Source organism: Capsicum annuum, chromosome 7, assembly GCF_002878395.1.
Source record: "Capsicum annuum cultivar UCD-10X-F1 chromosome 7, UCD10Xv1.1, whole genome shotgun sequence".
In the NCBI taxonomy this organism is placed as follows: domain Eukaryota; kingdom Viridiplantae; phylum Streptophyta; class Magnoliopsida; order Solanales; family Solanaceae; genus Capsicum; species Capsicum annuum.
Genome location: NC_061117.1, coordinates 172546661 through 172573824, shown reverse-complemented (window position 1 = coordinate 172573824; position 27164 = coordinate 172546661). Strand labels below are relative to the sequence as shown.

At 35.1% G+C, this 27164-nt stretch overlaps 2 protein-coding genes across 3 annotated transcripts; one reads left to right on the top strand and one right to left on the bottom strand.

Annotated features, from left to right (window-relative positions):
* The first annotated feature begins 14265 nt into the window (after positions 1-14265).
* LOC107878169 lies at positions 14266-16411 on the top strand. 2 transcript variants are annotated; one of them, XM_016725084.2, is made up of 2 exons: positions 14266-14472; positions 15556-16411. In XM_016725084.2, exon 2 carries the CDS (start codon positions 15580-15582, stop codon positions 16009-16011), a length of 432 nt encoding a protein of 143 aa, XP_016580570.1. In that variant the 5' UTR covers positions 14266-14472; positions 15556-15579; the 3' UTR covers positions 16012-16411. The 2 variants fall into 2 exon arrangements, with proteins under 2 accessions (XP_016580570.1, XP_016580571.1); XM_016725085.2 differs by having other exon boundaries at positions 14300-14472; positions 15527-16411.
* Positions 16412-17377: 966 nt separating this feature from the next.
* LOC107878168 (serine/threonine protein phosphatase 2A 59 kDa regulatory subunit B' gamma isoform) lies at positions 17378-22977 on the bottom strand. The gene is made up of 2 exons (XM_016725083.2): positions 21311-22977; positions 17378-18073 (listed from the first exon to the last, which is right to left on the bottom strand). Exons 1-2 carry the CDS (start codon positions 22565-22567, stop codon positions 17705-17707), a joined length of 1626 nt encoding a protein of 541 aa, XP_016580569.1. The 5' UTR covers positions 22568-22977; the 3' UTR covers positions 17378-17704.
* Between the last annotated feature and the right edge of the window lie 4187 nt (positions 22978-27164).

The following is a 27164-nucleotide window of genomic DNA, read 5'->3' as shown; positions in this document are numbered from 1 at the left end:
CACTATCCCTGATTTGTGGGGTTTATATTTCAGTTTTATTTCAGCTATGTGAGTCATTTATATCAGCATGCCTGTTTTCTATAAAGATTGATGATAATGTTTAATTACTACATACACCCCCATACACTCAGTACATCCTCAAAGTACTAATCTACATATACATCTATGTGCTACATTGTCTCATAATGTAGGTTCAGGTGCTCAATCCCAGCAGCATCAGTGATCCTGAGTACCTTTGTCTACATTTCCACAGTGATGAGTCCTCATGGTTTGAGGACTTATTTTGCAGACATTCAGTATTTCTAGTAGTTGTTTTTGTTTATTTTAGTTTGAATCAGTTGGTTTCTTATCCCAATGACTCCCTAGTTCTTGAATAGTAGAGGCTTTTTTAGACTAGATTATCAGTGGTGTTATAGACTTTCCAGTATTGTTTTGATATACAGATAGTATTTTCTTGTTATACTAGTTTGGTTTTGGTATAATATAGTATTATTGTTTGGTTTGACATCCTAAAGTAAGTGATAGAGATATTAGCAGGCTCAAAGGGTTAGCTTGGAGCTACTTGTAGCCTTCAGCACCGTGTGACATTCCGGGATGAGATTTTAGGGCGTTACAAACTTAGTATCAGAGCCTAAAGTTTAAGTAGTCCTAGGAAGTCTGACAAGCCATGTTACGTAGATTCTTGATCATCGGTGTGTAGCGCACCACATCTATGAGCAAGAGGCTATAAAATGTCTTAGGAAAAAAGTCATCTCTTGCTTTCAAAATCCGTTTTACTTACAGTTGTCTCTCTCTGCTACTAATTTATGCTCATTTATGACATAAAATTCCTCCCCAAAGAACAAATGCCCATAGAAAGTATAACGAGCAACCTCAGCCTGCTGATCCCCTGAATGAGACTCTGTCTCATGCTGAGTTTCGAGCATACTTTTAGGCGTTAGCCCAGGCAGTCACCGCAAATATTTAGGCCAATAACTAGGCTCTATTATTGCACCAGCAAAGAGGTGATTTAGCTACAGTCAGGATTTGAGATTTCATGAGGATGAACCCGCAAGAGTTCTATGGGTCGAAGACGGGTGAGGACCAACAGTTGTATCTTGAAGAGGTGAAGAAGATCACCCAAGTCATGTATATTTTTGAAGAAGAGAGTGTAGAGCTGGCCTCTTATAGGCTGAAAGATATTGCTTATGATTGGGTTGTGGCATGGAGGAAGAATAGAGGACAGGATGTTTCTTTTATGACTTGGCAGGTGTTCCAGGATACATTCTTGGACAAGTTCTTCCCACTTGAGATGAGGGAAGTGAAGATAGAGGAGTTTATGAACCTAAGACAAGGCTCTATGACTGTAAAGAAGTATTGCCTTAAGTTCAACCAGTTAGCTAAGTATGCTCCCAATTTGATGGCTGACACCCGAACTAGTGTAAGTAAGTTCGTGACTAGTGTGTTTGGTTTAGTGTTGAAAGAGTATAGGACTACTATGCTCAATAGGGATATGGATCTTTCCAGACTGATGATGTATGCACAAAAAATTGAGGCAGACAAGATAAGGGAGAGAGATAGAAAAGGGGGAAACAAGAGGGCTAGATCTAAGCAACGTTAGTATGGTCAGACTAGGTCGCATGGAGTTAACCGTCCATAGTTTTAGAGTCGTTCATCTATGCCAGCACCTTCATTAGCTAGTGCTCCCATGCCTAAAAATAGGCAGGAGTAAGGGAATAAGCCTTCCATGTCTAGATCCCAGAACAGTGCGAGTAACAGGCCCAATCATCCTCCTTGTGCTAAGTGTGGAAGGACCCATCCCGACGAGTGTTTGGCCAAATAAAGGGGTTGTTTTAGTTGTGGCAAGTTGAACCACAGACTTAGAGAGTACCTGCATGCTAGACAGGGGAACAGAGATATCTGACATCAGACACAGGCTACCAGTGCACCAACTCTTTTAGCCCATCCAGGCCCTCCTCAGGGTACTTCATCTAGTACTAGTGGTGGATAGTGCCAGAATAGGTTCTATGCCTTACCATCCCATCAGGAGCAGGAGGATTCTCCTGATGTAGTTACTGGTATGCTTCGTGTCTTTTGCTTTGATATTTATGTGTTGTTGGACCCTGGGTCAAGTTTCTCTTATGTGACCCTGTTAGTTGCTGTGAATTTTGAAATAAGTCCTACAAATATTCCTGAGCCTTTCCTGGTTTCTACTCTAATAGGTGAATCATTTGTTACTAAGTAAGTGTATAAGAAGTGTCCTATCACTATTCTCTATAGAGTCATACTTGTTGATTTGACAGAGTTGGAGATGGTTGATTTTGATATTATTCTAGGTATGGATTGGCTTCACTCTTATTATGCATCTATAGACTATCTTATCCGTGTGTTTAAGTTTCAGTTTCCTGATGATCCAGTTTTTGAGTGGTCCGGGAGTTCTATATCTCTCAAGAGTCATTTTATAGCCTATCTCAAAGCCAGAAAGCTAATATCCAAAGGTTGTATCTATCACCTAGTTCAAGTTAAAGACATTAAGTTTGAGACTCCAACTCTCTAGACAGTCAATATAGTGAATGAGTTCCCTGATGTTTTACCGAAAGATCTCACAGGGGTACCTTCCGATAGAGAGATAGAATTTGGGATTGACCTTCTTTCCAACACACAGCTTTTTTCTATTCCTCTTTACCATATGGCACCCACAGAGCTTAAGGAGTTGAAAGAGAAAATCAAAGACCTTCTAGATAAAGGTTTTCATAAGGCTCAGTGTCTCTCCTTGGGGCGCACCTATCCTATTCGTGTGAAAGAAAGATGGTTCTGTGCGTATATGCATTGACTATCATCAGCTGAATAAGGTTACAATTAAGAATAAGTACCCTCTTCCTAGAATTGATGACGTATTTGATCAATTGCAAGGTCCAAGTTACTTCTCAAAGATAGACCTTAGATTCGGCTATCATCAACTCAAAGTAAGAGAGTGTGATATCCCAAATACAGCCTTTCGAACCTGTTATGGTCATTTCAAGTTTCTAGTGATGTCTTTCGGGCTAATAATGCTCCAGCGGCTTTCATGGACCTCATGAATCGAGTGTTCAAGTAGTATCTTAATATGTTTGTCATAGTGTTCATAGATGATATCCTTGTATACTCCCGTAGTGAGAACGACCATGCAAATCATCTTAGAATTATCCTGCAGACTCTTAGAAATCATTAATTATTCACCAAATTCAGCAAGTGTAAATTTTAGATAAGGTCAGGAGCCTTTTTAGGTCATATTATTTTAGTCGAAAGCATTAGAGTTGATCCCCAAAAGGTAGAAGGTGTAAAAAATTAGCCTGGACCTATCTCTCCATTCGATAGTAGGAGTTTCTTGGGTCTAGCTGTCTATTACCACTATTTTGTTGAATATTTTTCAACTATTGCGTCTCCCATGACCCGATTGACCCAAAATAAAGTTAAGTTCCTTTGGTCAGATTCCTGTGAGAAGAGTTTTTAGGAGTTGAAGACTCCACTCACTTCAGCCCCTGTGTTAACTTTACTTGATGGTACAGATGGTTTTGTAGTATATTGTGATACCTCTAGAGTAGGCTTGGGTTGTGTATTGATGCGGAGAGGTAAGATTATAGCCTACGTCTCTAAATGGCTGAAGTTGCATGAAAAGAATTACCCAACCTATAACCTTGAATTAGCTGTTGTGGTCTTTGCTTTGAAGATTTGGAGACATTATCTTTATGATGTTCATGTTGATATATTTACTAACTATAAAAGCCTGCAGTACATCAGAGGGAGTTAAATCATAGACAAAGAAGATGGTTGGAGTTGCTAAAAGATTATGATATGAGTGTGTTATATCATCTGGGCAAGGCCAATGTAGTGGCAGATGCCCTTAGCAGGTTGTCTATGGGCAGTGTTGCTCATGTGGAGAAGGATAAGAAAGAATTGGCTTATGAAGTTCATCGCTTGGCTAGACTAGGTGTTAGGTTGCTTGATACAACTGAAGGTAATGTTTGGGTTCAGAGTAGTTCTGAATCCTCGCTAGTTTTGGGAGTGAAGGAGAAGCAAGACTTGGATGCTAGTTTGGTCAGACTGAAGGGGTTAGTTAAAGACCAAAAAGTGAAGGTTGTCAGTTAAATACCAAAAGGTGGAGGTTTTCTCCCAATGGGGAGATGATGTGTTGAGATTGCAGGGTAGACTGGGTGTTGTTTGTGTTGATGATCTAAGATAGAGAATTATGGTGGAGGCGCATGGTGTGCGGTATTCTATTCATCTCAATGCTACCAAGATGTATCGTGAATTGCGGGAAATCTATTAGTGGAGTGGCATGAAGAAGGATATAGCCGAGTTTGTGGCGAAATGTGCAACTTACCAACAGGTTAAGGTAGAGCACCAAAGACCTGGTGATGTAATGCAAGAGTTTGGTATAACCATTTGGAAGTAGGAAGAGGTGAATATAGATTTTATGACTTGTTTACCTCTCCCACGCCGTCATCATGATTCTATTTGGGTTGTTATAGACATGTTGAGCAAGTCAGCGTATTTCTTGCCTGTGCATACGTCTTATTCATCTGAGGATTATGCTAGATTGTATGTCCGGGAGTTAGTTAGGTTGCATGGAGTTCCCTTGTCTATTATTTCAGATAGGGGTACTCAGTTTACTTCTATGTTTTGGAGAGCTTTTCAGAGGGGTCTTGGTACCCAAGTGAGTCTTAGTTCTGCCTTTCTTCCACAGACAGATGGTCAGGATGAAAGGACCATCCAAACATTGAAAGATATGTTGAGAGCTTGTGCTCTTGATTTTAAGGGTAGTTGGGATGACCACTTTCCATTGATAGAATTTATGTATAACAATAGTTATCACTCTAGTATCCATATGGCCCATTTGAGGCTTTATATAAGAGGAGATGTAGATCACTCAAAGGTTGGTTTGAAGTGGGTGAGGCTACTTTGGTTGGACCTGATGCAATGTTTGAAGCTATGTAGAAGGTAAAGTTGATTAGAGAGAGATTGAAGATAGCCCAAAGTCTTCAAAAGTCATATGTAGATGTGAGAAGAAGGGATCTTGAATTCAAAGTTAATGACTTAGTTTATCTAAAGATTTCACCCATGATAGGGGTAAAAAGGTTTGGCAAAAAGGTAAAGCTTAGTCCCCGTTATGTTGGCCCCAATAGAGTTTTGAGTCGTGTTGGGAAAGTAGCCTATGATGTTGAGTTGCCTGCAGACTTGTTAGTTATTCATCTCGTCTTTCACATTTCCATGCTTAAGAAGCACATTGGTGATTCTGTTGTTGTAGATCCTTCAGAGAGCCCCAATGTCCAGAATATTTTGTCGTATGATGAGATTTTAGTTGAGATTCTAGACCACCAGATCCGTAGACTAAGGAACAAAGAGGTTCCCTTGGTCAAAGTTTTGTGGCGAAATCAGTCGATTGAGGGCGCTACTTGGGAAGCAGAAGCAGACATGCGAGCCAAGTACCCGCACCTGTTCTCTGCAAGTTCAAATCAAGCCAAAGGTATTATTCTTCCTTAATTCAGTTCCTTTCCAATCGAAGATTCAGCTATGTATCTATTCCTATTAAGTTCATGTGTTCTCTAAAGTGCCCAAGAGTTTAGAATGATATAGAGTCGGGTTAGCAATTTGTGTCAGCTGTGCAACCTTAGTTCCTCGGTATTTCTAGTCTAACTAGCGATATTTGGGGATGAATGTTTCCAAGGGGGAGATATTGTAAGACACCGCAAAGTTCACTCGTAGTCTAAGCCTTTAGAGCATGTCAAGTGAAGCCTTTATACTTAGAAATTTGACTAAGTGTGGGACTTAGTTCATTTTTAGTGCCTTCAAACTTTGAATAATTATTTTGTTACCTTCCCGATCTTCAATAGTTGATATTTTAGCTAATTCATGATTCGGGAGGTCAATAGGTGTTCCCGAACAAGTTTTGAATTTTTCGGACACCGTTTAGACCTCGTTTGGTGTCCCAAAATAGTGGACCAACACGATCTTGGTGCACCATGTCGCCCAGCGCGTTGGTCAAATTTTGTGCAGGAAAAGTACTGAGGCTCGACGAGATGATGGCACGACGCGTCGGGTATTGCGTCGATGCCCACGATGCATCGCGTTGTCCACAGCGTTGATGCCCAATTATTTTTCAGCTTTTAAAATCCACGTCCTAGGGGGCAATTTAGTCATTTCCCCCATCCCCTTTCAGATTTAACACGGGATTTAATCCCTAAGACCCTAAAATACATACATTTTTATCAATTTCCATCAAGAACTCATCCTAGGGTTTCAACCCAAAACCTAAGAGAACTCAAAATTCAACCGTCACTTTTCAAAAATTCTTCAAGAATTGGAATCCCCATTACGAGGGTTACAAGAAGCACCCATCAATTGTACTAATAGCAACCCAAAGTCAAGAGTTCATTCAAAGCTTTTAATTTAAGGTATGTGAGGTTTGAACAAGAATAATCCTTCCGTTCTTGTGCCCAAAGTTTTGACTTTATTAAAGGATTTCATATTTTTTAAGTGTATTTATATCTAATTTACTATACTTTGAGTTTATGAATCTCAAAATTGTTCAAGTCTTGAAATTGCATGTTATTTCGTTTATTATGGTTGAATTTGAGAAATTATGCTATGAACTTCACTTCCCTACCATGAATTGATGTTTTAAGTGTTTCCAAGGTTGAAGTCATGATTTAATCTTCGTTTTGAAATTGAGATTTCTTGAATATGTATACATGCTTTAAGTCCAAGAATGAGTTTTTGATATTTTCTAAAGTGTTTCAAGAAGTGTATTGATATCTCCATAATATTGAAAATTTGAAGCTTATTGATGATAGTCTACAAAAGATTCAAGGAAAGAGTTGATTTAGATATTTAAGTCCTAAGCTAAGAAAAAAGTCCAAATTTTTTTGACTTAAGCTAAAGGGAAGCATAGTTGGCTTCCATTACACACTTTTGTATTGTTTAAGGTGGATTTTCCAAAAAGTTCTGAGCTTAAGTATGGGAGTAGTATTTAGCACCGAGTTAGGTATGATTCCAAGGTCTTATGCCCCAGAACTACGTGCCCCCGTAGGTTTCTGAATTACCCCAAGTGGGTTAAGATAGTGATTACTAAAGTTAAGGTTCTACTCCGATGGCAAGGATATAACATCTCTCCCCAACGTGGGCAAGATGTTGGACTCCATATTGCTCATATGGTTTATGTCAGTTAGAAGAAACTCCTAAGTTTCCCACAGTATTCCAATGTCTTAAAGTGTCAAAGTTTTCCCAAAGTTCTGTAATCCTAAGCCTTTGAGTTCTTAAAGTTTTAAAGAAGTTCATTACTCTTCTTAAGATAAAAGTATAAGTTTTGAAAGGATATTGTTGTCAAGATTCCTTTATGCTTACAAATTCTGAGAATAAAAGGAGAATACGGATTTTAATGTTAAGTATAATGACTCACGAGGTTTATATACATGATTCACTATCCCATATTTATGGGGTTTATATTTCAGTTTTATTCCAGCTATGTGAGTCGTTTATATCAGCATGCATGTTTTCTATAAAGATTGATGATAATGTTTAATTACTGCATACACCCCCATATACTCAGTACATTCTCAAAGTATTGATCCATATATACGTCTGTGTGTTCTATTGTCTCATAATGTAGGTTCAGGTGCTCAATCCCAGCAGCTTCAGTGATCCCGAGTACCTTTATCTATATTTCCACAATTGTGAGTCCTCATGGTTCGAGGACTTATTTTGCAGACATTCAGTAATACTAGTAGTTGGTTTTGTTGATTTTAGTTTGAGTTAGTTGGGGGTCTATCCTAATGGGGGTCTATCCCAATGACTCTCTAGTTCTTGAGTAATAGAGGCTTTGTCAGACTAGATTACCAGTCGTGTTATAGACTTTCCAGTATTGTTTTGATATGCAGACAATATTTTTTTATTATACTGGTTTGGTTTTGGTATAATATAGTATTATTGTTTGGTTTGACATCCTAAAGTAAGTGATAGAGATAGTAGCATGCTCAAAGGGTTAGCTTGGAGCTACTTGTAGACTTAAGCACCTATGACACTCCGGGATGAGATTTTGGGGTGTTATAACCTTATTTGTTAGCACCATCTTAGAAATAAGGGTGTTGGTTGAATTGGCTAGTTTCATAAGCATCATCTTAGAAATAAGGACGCTAGTTTGAGGTATTGGATTAGGAAACATGGCACACTCATGAGGTATTCGAAAGAATCCATTAGTGAAATTTAGTGTTTTATTGAAAGATTGACATTAAGACCCAAAATCTTTCCTACCTAAAACCCTTAGCTAAAATTTGGATAAATTCTCAATTTCTCATGTATAAGTTCACACCTAGAATGGCATAACCCCAAGATTCACTCCTAATTGATCACGCTCTAATTGTTCTTGGCCTTGAGTTAGTCCTATAGAAGCCTAAAAATTGTTATATCCTTGAAAATGTTCAAATAAACCCCCAAATATTTGTATCCTAGGTTTGAATTTAGCAAGTTATTTTCATTTCGAGTCACTCAATCACCACTCACATTGTTCCCAATGGATTCGACCCTGACTCTTTGTTGAGTAAATATATTGACATCATCCGCTACGCCTATTCAAGAGTGTAATCTGAGTGTTATCAAAAATGGCGTCGCTATCGAAAAATAATTTAGTGTATTGAGTTAGTTTGAAATTTTAACTTACTTGCTTTGATTCAAACTTGTGAATATTTGTTTGTGATTTTATTTTGTTTCTTGTGTTAGGTAAATTTTTGTTTTTGGTTACTTATCACTATAGCATCATGGAATGAATATAAGTTTGGTGGTTGCAAATCTTATCTTGATGGTTCATGTTCATACGATGAACCCCACTTTTAGGAAAATTATAAATATGCTTCCCGAAAATAGGTATGTGCACCATCTCGATCATATTAGGAGTATGATTATTCTTTATATGGTGGTCGAGATGGACATTAAAGTGATTTTCTAAATGTCCCCTCCCCTAGTTATACTAACAAAAATGTCAGTTTCTCTTATGAGTTTGATGGGTCTCATGATATGACAAAGGAAGAACAACATGTCGGGTATAATGATGTTAAAGCAATACTTCAAACTATCTTGAACCGGGTGACTACAATGGGGGAGGACATACACCTCTTACATCAATCCATGTCGGCATTTGAAAAAAAAAAGTAAAAAGAAGAAGAAGTGGCCGAGGATGTCGATCTTTCAAGTGACGTGAATATGCCCAATATTCAAAATGAGGTTGATAAATAAGATATATCAAGCAATGTGGTTGATCTGAAAATATTTGACGACTCAATGAAAGACACCAAAATGAAGAAAAACTTGACAAGGAAGAAATCGTGAGCCAAGAATGACTAATGAACCAAACTCAACAACTTGAAGTCCATAAAGGTCAACTTGATATTGTGTTCCTAATGGTGGACGAAGTCCTCAAATTGCATGTTGAGTAATATTAAGTATGGATTAAATTTGAAATGGCCACTCAAAAATTAAAATCTAAACTGAATGCAAGAATTAAAGCATGTGATGCCCAAATGAATATGCATGATTGTGTTAAAATGGTTTGCAATGAAGAAGAGAGTGAGCTTGATGTTGAATAAATCTTGGTGATTTGCTAACCAACCGAACCAAAAATAATGAAGGATGCTGAAATTAAGGAAATAATGCTAGAGTTGCATGAAAAATCCAAGCAAATCCTTCGTGTAGGATCTAGTTTATTTCGGGGTGAGAATTTTAAGAAAAATGCAACTCTAGAGTTGGGAAGACGACCTCATTCTAATCACTTTTTTGACATTATGCTTGGTGGATATGATGAAAGTCGAACCACCCAAGCAAATGATGAATTTTGGAGATGAGGAACAAAATCCTTACATTTTGGAGTTTGTTATTCCAAAAGGGAAAAATAACTTCCCTCACTTGAAGGCTAATGAGTGCAAAATTTTATGTTTAACTAGTGGTTTATTGATGTTCTCACTAATACCCAATGAGCCTATTTAGAAGTTTGATGTGAAGTTGGTAAAAGGTTCAAGTATTTAAAGTGGCGAGATCGAATATGTATCGTTGTGCCCTTACCTTTGTCCCAAGTACCTCAAAGATATAGTGATCGAAATTTGGGCCAACAATTCAAACCCTCTAAGTGGAGACATAATTAATGATAAAAGAGCGGCTTGCCACGATGTTAAATCAAGCGTCGATAGGAGACAACCTATTATTTTGGTTTTTGATATTTGTTTTTGACCAATCCATAAATTTTTGGCATGTTGCGGGTACTTTAAATTGGTTTGGTAGCCAATACAGGGGAACTTCAAGTCTTTGAGATAATGTAGCCTTAAAAATAGGGGAGCTGAACAAAGGAATTGTAGAGGCTCAACTACCGTGATCGCAACTTGCAGATCGCGATCATAATTTAGAAGTGCAGGGTGCCAAAATTCCATCTCAATTATTTTGATCGCTTAGGGTTTTCACGATCTTGCTTACCACGATTGCTGTAATCTGACAGCGGTCGCAATACTTTAACTTTTTTATACTTTTATGCTATGCAGTGAGGACATTGCATCTTTTTAGTTGGGGATACCCTATCTCCAAACTCATTTCGTATTTGATTTGTAATTTAATCTTTATTTGATGTTTGGGTTGTAGTGCTATTTTGATGACTTGATGTTTTGGTTGGTTATATTAGGTGCCTTGATGGTGCCTACGTTTTATGGATTAGTCTCTTTTATTTTTTATTTTAGATTTTTATTTTCTTTTAATAATGATGTTGGATGAGCCTTTTCCTATGATAGATTGGGTGACGATAATTTTAAGGAAAAATCATCGTGTTTGGGATTTTTGAGATATAAATACAGGGGAGGCCTGAGCACCGTGACATTATAGATTTGGGATTGTCCTTATTCCTAAGGTGAAATATGAGTAGCCATATGATTTGCCCTTGAGAGAACCAAAATGTGAGATGACAGCTTAATGTGGGGCTAACGATAGCCATGTAGCATGGTGAAATGCGAAACAAGTATCCCCCTCATCCCAATTTTTTTGTATAAATCAAGGGTGTGGTAAATAACTTTTTTGTGACAATGCTTTACCTTTTTTGTGACTCCAAATTCTTTAGTAGGTAGTGTGTGGTAAATAACTTCTTTTATCTTTAGTAGAAAATGTAATTGAATCTCTTTGAAAAGTTTGCATGCCATGTGCGATGAGCTTTGTTGATTGATTCTCATGCCTACTTGTGTCATCTAGAACTTGACTCGTTGTCTTTCAAAGCTAATCATGATTGTGTTTGGTTGGTGAAATGATCTTAGGCCTTCTTTATGAACATGAAAATCCACTCTAGCCTAAAATCCTACTCGTACATAGACGTTATCCCTAATTACCCCTTTTGAGCCTTTGAACCTTTCTTTGATAACCGCATTACAAGCCATGAACCATTTGAACTTTATCACGCTTTTGAACTCTATCCTTTTTGAGCTTAAAAAGACAACTTGAGGCTAAAATCCTAAGTATCCTAAGTTGTGGGTGATAAATCTTGGAAGAGGTGATCTTGGGACACAATATTATAAGTGAGTGTCTAAAATCTTAGTAATTAAGACAAATAAATGAGAAAAAGAAAAGGGCCAATAAAAGAAGGAAAAAGCATGAGATTACACAAAGGAAAGAAATAAGAAGAAAATTCTTTCAAAAGATGGGTGAACCAATGTGAAAATTAGGAATGAATGAAGTGGCCCATGACTCAAAGTTTGATCTAATAATGTTCTATGTGGAGTTCAAGGAGAGTGTACTCACTTTTATCCCAAATATTTATCCTACCCTTCCCCGAACCTACATTACAAGCTTGAAAAAACCCTTTGAGTTTTTCAACCAAGTGTTTTTGATTTGGTAATGATTGGAAATCGGGACAAGCATATGACATGGAACTTGTGTGTATTGAGAAATTCTTTATGGGGGTGAGTACTTGCATATTTGTCCCTTGTTGCATGATAGAAATTATGGTGTGTTGGGACTTTTCTTTCGTGAGGAGGCATGTAAACTAGTAAAGGTTGGTGAAGTTGTCGTATTCCGTACATGTGATAAAAGAGTGTAGTTAAGTCACTATTGATAGAGAATCACCTCTTAAGAGTAAGTAGTTGTTGCTTAATTTTTCTTAAAAGTGTTTTGCATCCTTGAAAGTGTGATTGATTTTGAGGAAAGTTGCACGAATAGTTTTTCTCATGCTTGAGGGCTAATTGGTGGTGCTAATCGTGTTCGAAATTATTGTGATTATTTGGTTGTAAGAGTGGGCCTATAATTGAGTAGTATCATTGATTGTGGGATAGTATTGCTTGAGGACAAGCAAAGTATTAAGTTGGGGGTGTTGATGAGTGACAAATCTGTCACTCATTTACTCATTTACATCCAAATTTGAGCACATTATGATAGAAGAATTGTGTATATGAGGCTAATTATCTATTGAAATGTACTAATTTTTAGTGTTGGTGATCTTGTAGGAAACCTGATGAAAACAAGTCGATCAAAAGCTGAAAGAGATAAAATAAGAGCAAAAGGAACCAAAGTTGAAATTCAGGCCCAGAAGTCGACCCTCAGGTACCGCGATCGCGACTAGTCAACCCGAGGGTGATCGCGAGAGGACTACCATGATCACATGAGTCACGAACGCGATTAAGAGATGGCGATCGTGGTAGAGCGAAAAAGTTACAAGGGGCAGAATAAAAATTCACGAAGCTGGATCCCAAAATTATAAAATGGCAAAACCCTTTCACAATTGAGAAATTTTTTTTACCCATCATCTATCTTCCATTTGGGGCTTCACTAATGTACTACTCTTGAGTGAAGAATAGATTAGAGTAATTCCTAACTAAAGGATTAACAATTTTCATTGAAGATTTATTGAAATTTAAAGTTTGAATTTGCATTCTCTTTAATTTTCATAGATCAATTTGGTGTAAATTTTGGTATATCTTTACTTTCTATCTTTATGGGCAGCTAATTATTTCTTTTGAGACTATGCGTGAATAAGTTGTTATTAGTGCATGGGTATTGTTTATTTATCCAATTAATTAGTTAATAGTTGTGGATTTTGCTTTTGTCTCATGTTTGAATTGAGAATTGGAATGAAACCTCAATTGCCTAAGGATCCCACATCACCCTTGAAAGAGGGATGTGGGTGAGGAATAATTGTGAACAACATCTTGAATCTAGCTTATTTGTTAGCTTCATATTAGAAATAAGGGTGTTGGTTGAATTGACTAGTTTTATAAGCATCATCTTAGAAATAAGAATGCTAGTTTGAGGTATTGGATTGATAAATTTGGCATGCTCATGAGGTATTCAAAAGAATCCATGAGTGAAATTTAATGTTTTATTGAAAGATTGACATTAAGACCCAAAATCTAGCCTACCTAAAACCCTTAGCAAAAATTTGGATAAATTCTCAATTTTTCATGTATAAGTTCACACCTAGAATGACATAACTCCAAGATCCACACTTAATTGATCACACTCTAATTGTTCTTGGCCTTGAATTAGTCCTCTAGAAGCCTAAAAATTGTTATATCTTTGAAAATGTTCAAATAAATCCCCGAATATTTGTATCCTAGGTTTGAATTTAGCAAGTTACTTTCATTTCGAGCCTACTCAATCACCACTCACATTGTTCCCTGTGGATTCGACCCCAACTCTTTGTTGGGTAAATATATTGACAACGTTCGCTACACCTATTCAAGAGTGTAATCTGAACGTTCTCAGATGCACATAGAATTACATATCAAAATTTGAATTGAACATAACTAAACATGAGTAGAGTTTGTAATAGAAATTTTCTCTAAATTCATGCTTCTACATTATTCTATATATTCTGTTTTACTTTTGCTCGTTTGTAAGAAACCTACCAGCATTGCACGTTGAAAGAGAAGTATTTTTATTTTTCAAAAAATTCGACTAACAAAACAGAGGGATGAATATATTTATTTTTGTCTTTTTTGTGACTTGAGTTGGGTCAAGCGAATTAGATTAGGGTGCGTAAAAAAATTTTAACGTTAATTTGAGTTTTTCTATTAAAGAAAGGGTATATGTGAAAATTTTCTTAACAACGAGAGTAAATTTGACTCCAAAGTATGATATCGAAGGTAAATTTGATTCAAAAGTTTGACAAATGACATATTTAGATAATTTTTTAAAGTAGAAAGATAAATTTAATCTCGAAATATGACATTAAGAAAAATTTTGACCCCAAAAACTAAAATATAGCGAATGATATATTTAGTTAATTTTTTTATCGTATTGGGGTAAAAACTTTCTTTTGTCTACCTTTTCTCACGAGAAAGCAACCTATTCCCCTTGTGTTTGGATGGGATAAAGCGAGAATTCTGATAAACCCTCCTCACTAATCCTCAAAACATTCTACTCTACTCTTCAAGGGTTTTAGCACCAATCTTCCAAATCTCCTTTATCTTCCTCTTGCTTTTGCTTCTGAAACGGAAAGGGGTAAGAATACATTTCTATTGAATCTTCTTTTTAATGGTAGATCCTGCACCCATTTATTCTTTTGGTTGCCAATTTTCTCCAGGGATAGATGGAACCCTTCTCTTTTCATTTTTTTATTATTCCTTTTTTTTTTTTTTTCATTTTCTGCTTGAGCACAATCCTTTTTGTAGAAGCTTATAATCCCTGCACCTTATTTTGTATGAAGGTGCTTGACTTGACGACTAGAGTTTAAATGTTAGAATCAGATGAGACTTTGAAATCTGAATAATTAAAAGTAGAAAATGAATGTGAAGTTATATAAAATCATCAAATTAGGAGTTAATGGTCAAAATGCACCTAAAGTATCTCAATTTTTCGAGTTTCATGCTTGAATTATTACCAACTATTTATTAAAACAGACATCAACCATCATTTTTTTTGTCTGCCTGAACTATGGTGATAGTTTAGGTGAGAAAAGTGAATAAATGATAGTTGAGGTGTGTTTTGGGGGTGTGTTGGCCTTTCACTTTAAAATTAATGAATAATATATAAAAATTGGAATTTTTGCCAAAATTTGAAGATTGTAATAGTATAGGTAATACTGAGGGAGTGATAATTTTGCTGGAAGTGATTGCAAACTTTGGCAGGATAATTCATGTATGCAGTTGTCAGAACTGCTGCTGGAAATGTGGAACTTATCATATAAATTACACACAAATGAGAGAACTTTAAAGAAGCGTGAATTAGGGCTGTGAAAGTCCATTTTATTGAGATTTCTATGTCAGGACTATCTATCTGTAGACTATAAGTGATGCATCATAATGCATACCGTGCAAAACATGGTTGTATTTGTTGTGCAAGTAATTCTACATACGTGCATTTCTCTCAAACATTGTGTGGGAAATAGACTCTTGCAGAAATGCATGGTAAGGTTGTGTACAATTTGTGGTTCAGCCCTTCCCTAGACCTCATGCACAGCGGGAGCTTTAGTGCACTAGGTTGTGTTGGAGGATACATGCAGCATGGTATTTGCTTGTATTTAATTGCCTAAATTAACTCCTATTACATTGTGTAGCTAAGGCTGGCTCATTTTCCTTGTTATAGCAACACAAATAGAGAGTGCATCATATGGCGAGTCTCATAGCAATGCCTGCTTTAAGCCACTTATCCACCAGCACTAGCTGCCTAGAACGAAGAAATTTGTGTGCATCCTCCAGGAGATTTCAAGGAGTTAGAGCAATGATGACAGAGAAGCCACTGGAGGAGTTGTATCATGTGAGAGTAGAAAGAAATGTGGCAAAAGATCGACTAATGGAGCTTGGAGTTCCACGATGGTCAATGTGGAAAACTGGCAAATGCAAGTTACCGTGGGATTGGCATGTAGATCAGTTAGTTTATATTGAAGAAGGTGAGGTTAGGGTGGTACCTGAAGGAAGCAAAAGATTTATGCGGTTTGTGGCTGGAGACCTTGTCCGGTATCCAAAATGGTTTGAAGCTGATCTGTACTTCAATGACTTCTACCAAGAGCGATATAGCTTTCGAGCTTATGGAGATGACTAGTGAATCAATTTCCTACAACTAGGCTCATAAAGTTCTAAAATCCCAGGTTTCTAGTGCAGTTCACTTATTAGTCATCTGTTTCATAAGGTTTTTCGGATTGCTGTTGTAATACAAACGGCACAACATGATTTGTCTAAATGGTACGGTGGCCAGATAATATCCACTTCTGTCGTGATATGAAATACAACCTTCCGTCTTCTCTCTGGATGATAAAAGTCTTTGCCCCCCCCCCAAACAGCTAGGAAATCTTTTAACACATAAAAAGATGCTGCAAGCTGTTACTTCATCCGCGTTGTTACATTGGGAAATTTGATTAGAATGTATTTGGTATCAGATTGTCTGTTAAAATACCAACACTAGTAGTATCATTTATCAGTTACTTTGAGATTGTGTTTTTGCATATAAGTGCACTCTGCATATGGATTTCTATCTTTAAGCTGTATTTTTTCCTCCTTATGAAAAGCAAGGATAAGCAACAAGGAAGACAGCAAAAATAAGCAAGAACGCTGTGCAAATTACGAGAAAAAGCAGCTCAAACACATGCTGCCAAAATCTTGCATCAATTGACTTCTCATAGTTTGTAAAATGTTGCATCAGTTGAATTTGCAAAACTTCTTTAAATAGAGACAAAATGATCAGAAATAATGCTATTCCTGCAATTCAGCCAATCAGAGCTCACACATAGGGCCTCACCGGTAGAATCTGAAACAACGGTGGCTATACTTCGATGACATGGACGAAAGGGATCAGTGGACGCCATTTCATCAAGCTAGATCAGCGATCAGTACTCACTAGCTACAACATTAAAATGGAGGTGGTGCATTTACATTATATTCTTTGATATGTCGACATGCAAATGTGAACTTAATTCTAGCATGGGCCAATGTAGGACTTATGATTTTTCTCTAGTTTCAAATTCTACAAGTGAACATGTTTAGGAATCTGAAACCCCATTGCAATGGCTATTTTAAAAAAAAACATGACTGAAAAACGGCTAGTAAAACGTTATTTCATCAAGTTAAACTAGCAGTGTAGGCCACATGGAATTCGTGATCTCTCTCTTAATGGAACAAAAATACACTAAGAAGCTATTTCGACTTAACAATGCCACAGGGAAAATCATAACTCATAAGAATATCCAACTGGTTTGGGCATAAGATGGACAAGCATATGTACGGAACTTGGAGAACAATTCCACTCTTGCAGTGTTTGGACAATAAGGAGAATCTGTCAATTGGAAAGTGCTTGATTGACTTTGGTGTAATAAGTTTAAGGCATTTCAAGAATTTTACTTCATTTCTGGGCAAGGCCCCAATTGTATAATCCATAAACGCCAAATCATTATGTAAAATACCAATCACCAAACTAAAATAACATTTCTTTTTTTTTTTTTTTTTGATAAATATAACCAAATAAATATTTATCAGAAATTCCAAGAGCCCCTATCTGAGACCTTAAATATTTATAATACAAATGCCCCATGCAGATGAGATCAAAAGCAATGAGCTGAGCACCTGCCCCCTTCTCACAGCCCCAAAAAAGCATAGAGAAATATTAGAGAAACTTGGTATCCACGGAAAATATTATCACCTTCATCATCTGGCAGCTAAGCAACACACCATGGATATGGGCACCAAGTAACAAAATACAATTCTTGGGCCTACATCTATGGTTCAACTACCCAAATTTGTCGTTAATTGGTGTTGTTGGCAATGACAACAGAAGAAGCACATCTAGAGACGAGCACAGCCTCATTACTCACAAAGTTGGAAGCTGCTACATCTTCTAAGCGTTTCCAGATCAATTCCCGCTTCTCCTGTGCCTCCTTGTTTCTTATCTCATCTTCTTGGAAATTCTCTAAACACTCGTCAAAAAATGCTTGATCAGCATCTGAAAAGATCTTCCTTACATTCAACGTCAGACTTTGAACAACTTGGTTCCAGTGACCATGGGTGTTTTTCTCCAAGAGTGGAAAAATTAAGGGTAAAATCACATTACGATTCTGAATGATCAGATTTCTTATGTGATCGTTATTCCACAGGAACAGAGCACGTTCAGCTACCTGCCAGTTTATGGAAAATGGAGACATTCAAAAGTAGAATAGACTTAATGCAAACAATAATTCCAGAAATAAACAAGTAGACAATCTGTTTCCAACAGATAAGATGGGCAAGATGTATTTTGAGGTTCCTTGCAAATAAGAAGTTGGTGTATATTTTGACATTTCTCCAACATAAGATCAGGTTACTTTGCAGGGGTGAACTTCTTGAAATAGTCTCTCCAGACTCCAACAATTAACTTGTGAGATAAAATCCATTAAGAAGGAGACTTGGAATCTTACTTCAGGATTAATTAGGAAAATAGACAAATGGCAGTGTTAATATAATTAGGACACCTAGCAGAACAAAATAAATGGACAATGAGCTAAATATGAATGAGATATAGCGTCAAAAGCATTTGACTAACAATTATAAAATTCTTTAGACTGATCGCTGGAAAAAGATAGGGAAGGCCAAAATACCCAAGCTAAGTTATTTAAATCTTAACGTCAAAGTGGTTTTTTTTATAACGTATAACTTTATTGTAGTGGGGAAAGTCCCAATGAGATTTTCTACAAAGAGCACCCAAATCTATACCAATTGGACCTCATAGATGCCCCAAAAATAAGTAGAAGCAAAAGGCATGCCAAAAGCTATTCTATTTCTTTATGTCATATAATATAACGCACATAAGGGCCAAAGAAGTAAGGGGTTACACCCCAAGCTCAGCATCTCAACTTCAAAGTGTTTCAAGGTGATGAACCCACCATAATGACAGAATTTACTACCCCCATTAAGTGATGATCAAGAAAATAGTTCTTGATGTCAAATAGTATAAATGAAGAAAACGGTGAGAAACTGGCATTGCAATAATCTGTTCATTTCTTTTATTTGGTATTCTAGAAAAAGGGAATGAAAGTACCTATTCACAAGGAAACCTCTGTTCCAACCATGTCTTCGAATCTTTTTTTTTTTTCATGTTACTAACTCAAGCAATTCAACATACTGGCTAGATTTGGCACTATTCATTTACTTCTTTCCTATTTGGGATCTCTTTTCAGGTTAGCCAGAAGAATATGAAGGTTTTTCCCTTTTCCTCTATAGCTGGAACAATGTTCTACTTAGATCGACGCTCTATCAACCTTAAATGCTATAGAACATCAGAATGACACTGAGGAAACTCAATCAAGGGGTTATAACACATAACTAGCAAAGGAGATAGCACTCTAACTGCATGTTGTTGCTATAGAACTCATAAATCATTAAAAGATATAGTTTTATGGGAATAAAGTGAAAACAACAAATACTACTTTTCCCTTTTCCCATACTGATTTGACTCATCCATCCATGGCAAGCAATACTTTTACATTGCCTTTACTAGTTTGTGTTTTAAAGATATCATGCAAGTATCTTCAGCTACCTCTTCTATCTCCAAAAGGCTATAAACCCTCCATCTCATTTAGTCTTACCTGCTTTCTTTCTTCTTCTTTTTTATTTGAATTGGAAGTCTTACCTGCTTTCTATTTTACTCCATAACAAATTAACCTCTTTTTTAAAATGCCAAAATTAAAATTTCCAATCATAACAATACGAAGTCTTACCTGCTTTCTATTTTAATCCATAACAAATTAACCTCATTTCTAAAATGCCAAAATTAACATTTCTATTCTATCATAACAATACTCTAAGCAAAGTGGTAGCAATAATAGTAATAGTGCAGCTATAGTACAGAAGTAGTAATTGTTTTAGCTTATGCCCAAAATTGCACAGCTTCTAATCTGCAAGATCTGTGAAAAGTTTTGTGAGCTGAACACTCCACGAGGCTTTAATCAAACTTCTTTGGTGATAACAAGTCAAAATACATACAAGCTGAAACTCAAGAAAGGAACTTGTGTCTTAAGTTCAATTCCGTAACCAGAGTATAAGAAGGAAATTAAAACTTAAATTCTGTTTCCAGATGAGGGTCCATGACGGAGAATCATCCTTTGGTCAATGTTTCTTGCCTATTGCTGGAAAATTGATGTTAAAAGTAAAAGTAAAAGCGTGTAAATAATGTCTATGGAAACCATGTATCAACATTTAATATGCCAAGGTTAATGGATAGTCCAGATCTTTCTCAGGAAAAAGTAACTATAATCGAAGCTTTAGCATCACAAATAGCTCCTGAATAATCTTTTATGTGTGTGAGTGCCTGTCTGTGTCTTTTGGTACATAAGAGGTGCCTAAAATCTGACAACCTGCTGAGGCAAGCTGTGAGAGCTTGAAGTAAGTCTGATCATTTCCTCTATACTTGGGAAAAATACAAATCTTTTAAAATAGGCTCTTCGGTAAATAAAACTTGCTAGGTAGGCTAGTTATTCTCTGTTTCTAGCCACAAATCTCAGACAATTTGCTAATTTGGTTTGAACTATATTCGCTGTCTAACTGATTTACAACTGTAACTAATATTTAACATAGCCTAATTATTTGAAGTCTAAACTATTCCAATTGTGTATCTAATTAAACTGAAGTCCACATCTCTCTGGCGTTTTCCTTTCATATGATTGATGATATATTGATATATCACTTGTAAGCCACTCTTATAACCTGGAGCACATGTGCTCTTTACAAAAACAAAAGCATGAAATTCCTAAATCTGCGGACTGGTCAACTGAAAGTCCAATAGATTGCCCAATCATAAGAAAAAGAAAATGATATTAACTAAAACAGAATGGTGATATGCATCTTCATCCAGTCAAAAGAAAGCAATAACGAACTCTTTCAAAGACGAAAAATTTACTCGAACAACAATAAACATATACCAGTGTTTCAACTTTTTATATTTCACAGCATCCAGTTATGTTCAGTTCGCCAAATGGAATACCTCATCATTTCTTCTTTATTATCCTTCAGAATAAGCTACACTGGAATCATAGTTTACATAAATGCACATACTGAAGTTATGAATTGTTCATTGCATAGACCAATCTCAATATCCAGCAGCAAATCTGTTATTGGTTCAGCTTATTCTAATAAAAAAAATGAATAGATCAATCATTATCCTCTCCTCCAAATATTTACTGAACCCAAACTCCACCCCGAGAATTTGTAAAGCATGGGAAACCCTGAAGAGGTCCTTATCTAATGAAGCATCGAACCAGAAAGATAGTTTGAGCTTCGAATAGCCAAGAAGATGGAAGGTAGAAATATGGATCAACCAAGCATAAACTGAGAAGTTCGATCTAGCTAAAGATGAAATCAAATGGATCAGAATATGATACCTGAAAATGAGAGCTGTTGAGACAACGACCAATCTGACGGAACAGGGGGACCATGCACCGCTGAAACTCTGCAGCCTGGGTAGCTTCCAGAACTTCCTCCAACTCACCAAGAAACATGACCTCTTTACCACTATTGGTTACTGGCCAGTATTTTAGGATTCCTCTGATCACGGTGTCAGACAACTTGAAGTCTTTCTCCACAAACTGCGTGACGCAATACATGAGTTGTTGGTGGTACATGGCTACGCACTTAGGTTTGTGAAGGGGGATCAATGCACGGACAAGAAAAAGTTTGTGCTCTTCCTTTAAAGGCAGTGCAAATCCATTGATTATACTGCCCAAGATCTCCAGCAATTCTGCAATTCCATTGTGCTTCTCAGTCTCAAAGATAAACCGGTAAAATATATTATTTATGGCTTTCCTGATAAATGGCCTATGCACCATGAACTTCCCATATACGCGATGAAGAATTGTTTTCAAGTATTCGCGCTCCCGTTGATCCTCTGAATCAAACAGTTCAAGCAATCTCAAGACAAAAGAGTGGTCAATGTATCTTTTTGCAAGCTTCGCATCCGTCTCCACTGAAGCCACAAATCGCAAAAGGAGCTCATAAACAACCTGAAGATGAGGCCACGAGGGTTCCATCGTAGGCTCATCCTCTTCAGGATCAAACATATCCAGCAGCCCATTATCATGATTAAATGAAGGTAATGTCCTAAACAAATTGATAGCAACCATTTTTGTTATTTCTTGCATCGTGACTTCATTAAACTTCGAACCCACAGATGAAATATAATCAACTAATTCAAGCAATGTCTGCCTCTTAACATCCTTCTCCTTCAGATTCTTCATAGGATCACCAAAATCAAACAATACACAACACATTTGTAACTTCCAAATCAAAAGATTTTGCTTTTCCGAGCTCGGAACATCTCTAAAACCCGGTAAAACCTCATACGACACCGCAGAATCCATACCTAACGGTCCCACCTGCCCATTGACCCGAACCGCCTTTTTCCCATGATTCCCATTACTAGTAACCTGAGGCATACCCGAACTCATCGAATTTGACATTTTCCCCCTATTCCCTAACCCCTTAGAGTTACTCCCACTATTATTAGTAACACCGTAACTGTTTGAATTCGAATTCGAGTTCAGCGATGAAAATGCCGAAACTTCATTATGATTCGACTCGTTAGGAGACGACGACGATTTTGACGGCTTCCGAGGAAGCTTCCCCAAAAACTGCTTAATCATATCCACAAATTCCCCTCCCAAGCAAATTAAAAAAACGCTAAACTAACACTATAACTACACAAAATGTGGAGGATTATACAAAATTAATCCGATAATTTGAAACAAATCACAAGGTTAATAAGCCATAATTGATAATACCTTTGACGAATTAGCGAGAAATTCAAAAATAGCTATAGAAATGGCTCGAATTTCCAAGCCGGAAATTGACAGTACATTTTCGCAGGTAATTATCCGCGGGCGGGTTGACGATCGGCGAATTGAAGAAAATGTAAAATGGGGAATTTTGAATTTGAGAAAACCCTAGAATTTTGAACTGGAGAGTGATAAGCGAAATGATGGCGAGGACTTTTTTTTTTTTTTTTAAACAGGGGGGAAATATGGCGAGAAAAACAATAGTGCTATAATAGATAGTGGGTGTGTGAGTGAGTAATTTTTTAATTTCAATTTTACCTCAGAGACATTTTTGATTTGTTTGATGTACTTTTAACTTATACTCATATAATTTAAATTTTATTTTATTTTCTATAGTATCAGTCAAATAAATCAAACAAATTAAAGCTGTTTGGACCTTTTGTTTTTAATATCATATCACTGTTGAATTTTTTAGAAATACATTATTTTTTAATGAATCTAATACATATTCATTGACATTTTTTACGAGAACTAACAACATAAGTTATAGTCCTATATAAAGAAGGAAACATTATGTCGAGTAGAAAACATCAAGTGATAAGTACCACACTTAGCTAATGTGAAAAATAATTATCACTTACGATTATGATTTAAATTAAGTAATTAAATATATATTTCTTTTATATTTGTAATATTTGTATCTTTTGGAACTTATATATAAAGCTCTAATTTCGGGCTCATATACGTTTGTATTGATAGAATCTCATGAGTTACATATAAATTTTTAAATATTTATATTTGTAAATTAAATTTCAAAGCTCATAAACAAATTTCTAAAGCAAATTTTATATTTGTATAAATAATTTTTAAATTATACATTTAACTATTAAAGTATAGCTACATGTAATTAAGGAAATTTAAATTATGATGCTTTATTTATCGCCAAATGTCAGTTATTTTAAAGATTTTGCCTATTAAGAAAGGGTCCATATAAACACAAGATAGGGCCCACAAATACATAGTCCTTCTTTATATCATGGTATTTGGACGTTGCTTTACTACACCGAGCCAATTCACGTGTTTTGATTAAAAAATTTACAAATTAAATTAAGGAGAAGTATACAAATATCTGTTTTTAGACTGTCGTTTAATTTATATTTGATATTAAAAGAAACTATAAGCTTATATATTTTAGACACGCCTTCAGATGTACGCAAACAAAGTTAAAAATTTACATAAGACTTGAGACATTCTTGTGTGAAGTATGTGAAACATTGGATTCTTTTTTTTTTTGTGTAAAATTTAATATTGTTTGATAAGATCAACTTCAGACATATTTTACTAAAGTTGAAGATTTAGTAAGACATAGTTTGAACATTTTTAACTGAGTTATAACTTTGTCAAGAACAATTTCAAATATTTTTTTTACTGACTTTGTGTATTTGATAAAGCTAAATTTTGAATATTTTTTTAGAGAAAAGGACACTCTATAACACTTTTTAAAATAAATAACTCAAGTTTAAAAACTTTTCAAAAGTGACCAGTCGGATATACTATTTTCGCTTTCTATTCATTTCTTAATTTGGATCATTTTGGCCTACATAGTTCATATACAGTTCATATAAAATAATGATACAGTCTAGATACAATACTGATACAGTATTCAACTTGGGTAATTTGCTCATTTTTAAAAATATTCCAATTTTTTTTTGCCATAAATTTTTTAACTAATCAAATATTCTGCTTTTCTTATTGTTTAGAAATAATAATTAAATTATATAAAAATGATATAATTGTTAAATAGAATATGTATCTATATAAAGATATATGTATATAAATTTTATAGTTCTATCAAATATGTATATATATAAAATATATATAAAAAATATATAAAAAGTGTATGAAAATTATATAATTGTTGTATAAAACGTGTAAAAAAAAATGTATAGTTCTTATATAAATTGTATATCAAAACTGTATAATTTTCGTATAGAGTATTTATATGTGTAAAATTTGTATAGAAACTGTATAGAAGGTGTGTAGAAATGATATAGAATAAGTCAGTAAATTGTAATGGCTAGAAAGTGAAATTTAAATTTCATGGTCATTTTCATGAAAATAGTTTAATTTGAAGTGTAGTTTCTGTCCTTTTCCCTATTTTTTATTGAAGTTGTCTTAACGTAACTTAAGATATATATTAGCTTGCGGAGGTTGAAGTTATGATCTTGAAAATGGTTAACATAGATGTATTTCACTAAGCAATATCTCTTTGACATATAAGACATATGGTTAAAGTATAAATGTGCCCCGACTTCAAATATATACGACATAAATTCAATAAAAACAACTTAAGTGGAAAATAATGCAGCAGGAAGAGGGGAGGGAGCGAAGGACTTCAAATTTTGTACGAACTTTAATAAAGTAAGTTGATTTTATATTTTTATAATTTTTATATATTTATTTTTTACTAAAACTATATAATGCACACAATGTTTTATTTTTAAGAATATCTAAATTTGGATATAAATATGAATTTCATGTCTTTAACTTGTCTGTAAATAAATTTTTAATTATATAATATGATTCAAAGGTAATATAATGGTGGTGTCATCACATGAATAAATTTATCTAAAAGATGATTTATGTTTTTCTTCGCATAAGCCTGAGTAGAGAAAACTTCATACTTTGATATCATTGAAAGAAGAGATAAAATGTATGACAGAAAAAGAAGATTCAAAATCTCGTTCAGTTACTACAAGGAACCTTATCATAACATTCAAAAGAACTCTAAAAAACAAAAGATGCTTATCTGATAATGTTGAACAATATATATCTAGATTTGTACAAACTTTAATAAAGTAAGTTAATTTTCTATTTTTATAATTTTTATATATTTATTTTTTAATAAATCTGCATAATGCACACAATAATTTATTTTTAAGAATATCTAAATTTGGATATAAATATGAATTTCATGTCGTTAACTTGTCTGTAAATAAATTTTTAATTATATAATATGATTCAAAGGTAATATAATGGTGGTGTCATCGCATGAATAAATTTATCTAAAAGATGATTTATGTTTTTTCCTCACAAGCATGAGTAGAGAAAACTTGATATTTTGATATCATTGAAAGAAGCGATAAAATATATGACAAAGAAATAAGGTTCAAAATATCATTCAATTACTACAAGGAACCTTACCATAACATTCAAAAGAACTCTAAAAATTAAAAAATGCTTATCTGATAGATTTGTAATAAAGTTTCACTAAAAAACAAGAAAGTAATGATTATCTTGATACATTTTCTTTGATATTAAAAATAATCATGGCATTATTAAGTCATTTTCATCTAGAATCACATCAAATAAATGTAAAAATAACATTTTTCAATGAAAATTGTAAATGATTAAAGAATTTTTTGATAAGGACAAAAGTAATCTTAATTGCAAATTGAATAAATTTATTTATAAACTAAAACAAGTTTCCTGCCAATTGGACATAAAATTTCATAGTGATCTCTCTAATATTTTTTTAGGTCTTCATTTTCTTCTTTGCATTCCCACTGTAATAAACCTCTTGTACCTCCTCATTGGACGCCTGTGCACCTCCTCATTATATGTCCAAATCATTTCAATCTCATTTTCTTTATTTTATGCGCCACAAAGGTCATTCCCATTTTTTCTGGAGTAACCTCATTTCTAATCTTCATTTTTAGTATGTCTACACATCCATCTCAACATCCTCGCCTTCACTATGTCTATCTTCTATACATGAGAGTTTTTAACTGGTCAATATGCTATCCATACAACAACGATACTTTAACTACGATTCTATAAAATTTACTTGCAAACTTAGCTGGAACGTTTTTATTACACAAAACTCCACAAGCAAGTCTCTACTTCATCCATGCCACACCAATGCACTGTGTGATGTCATCATTGATATTCCTATTCTCCTGAATTACAGAATCAAGATACTTTAAATTTTCTCTCTTCGAGATAGGCTGTGTGTCAAGCCTCACTTCTAGCCTGCCTCATGCGTCACATCAATGAATTTGCAATCAAATATTTTATCTTGGTTTTGCTTAGGCTGAACCCTTTTAGACTTCAGCGTATGTCTACAAACCTCCAGCTTAACATTAACTCCATAACAAGGCAAATAAAAAAGGACTAAGAACTGATCCATGATGCAATCCATCTCAATTGAAAAGTATTCCGAGTTGCCTCCAACTATTCTAATTCGAGTCTTGGCCCTTGTTACATGTCTTTAATTGAATCAATAAAATTAGAATTTCAATAATTTGAATTAAGGTCATTCATAAAGTTATTAGACATTTCGTTAGAACGTAATATACATTTTAATTAAAGAAAGAAAGTGCTTTCGTATGACATGATCGTCATGAATCGTGTACTAATATATTCTTATAAAGTGACTGCTACATTACTATTGAGTTGAGCGAAT

What these genes read in the sequence shown, in the direction of transcription:
- LOC107878168 (XM_016725083.2), bottom strand. Translation starts at nt 22,567, where the DNA reads ATGATTAAGCAGTTTTTGGGGAAGCTTCCTCGGAAGCCGTCAAAATCG. An exon ending in TCAACAGCTCTCATTTTCAG is followed by an intron (nt 18,074 to 21,310) that starts GTATCATATTCT and finishes ATAAACTGGCAG; the next exon opens with GTAGCTGAACGTGCTCTGTT.
- LOC107878169 (XM_016725084.2), top strand. Translation starts at nt 15,580, where the DNA reads ATGGCGAGTCTCATAGCAATGCCTGCTTTAAGCCACTTATCCACCAGC.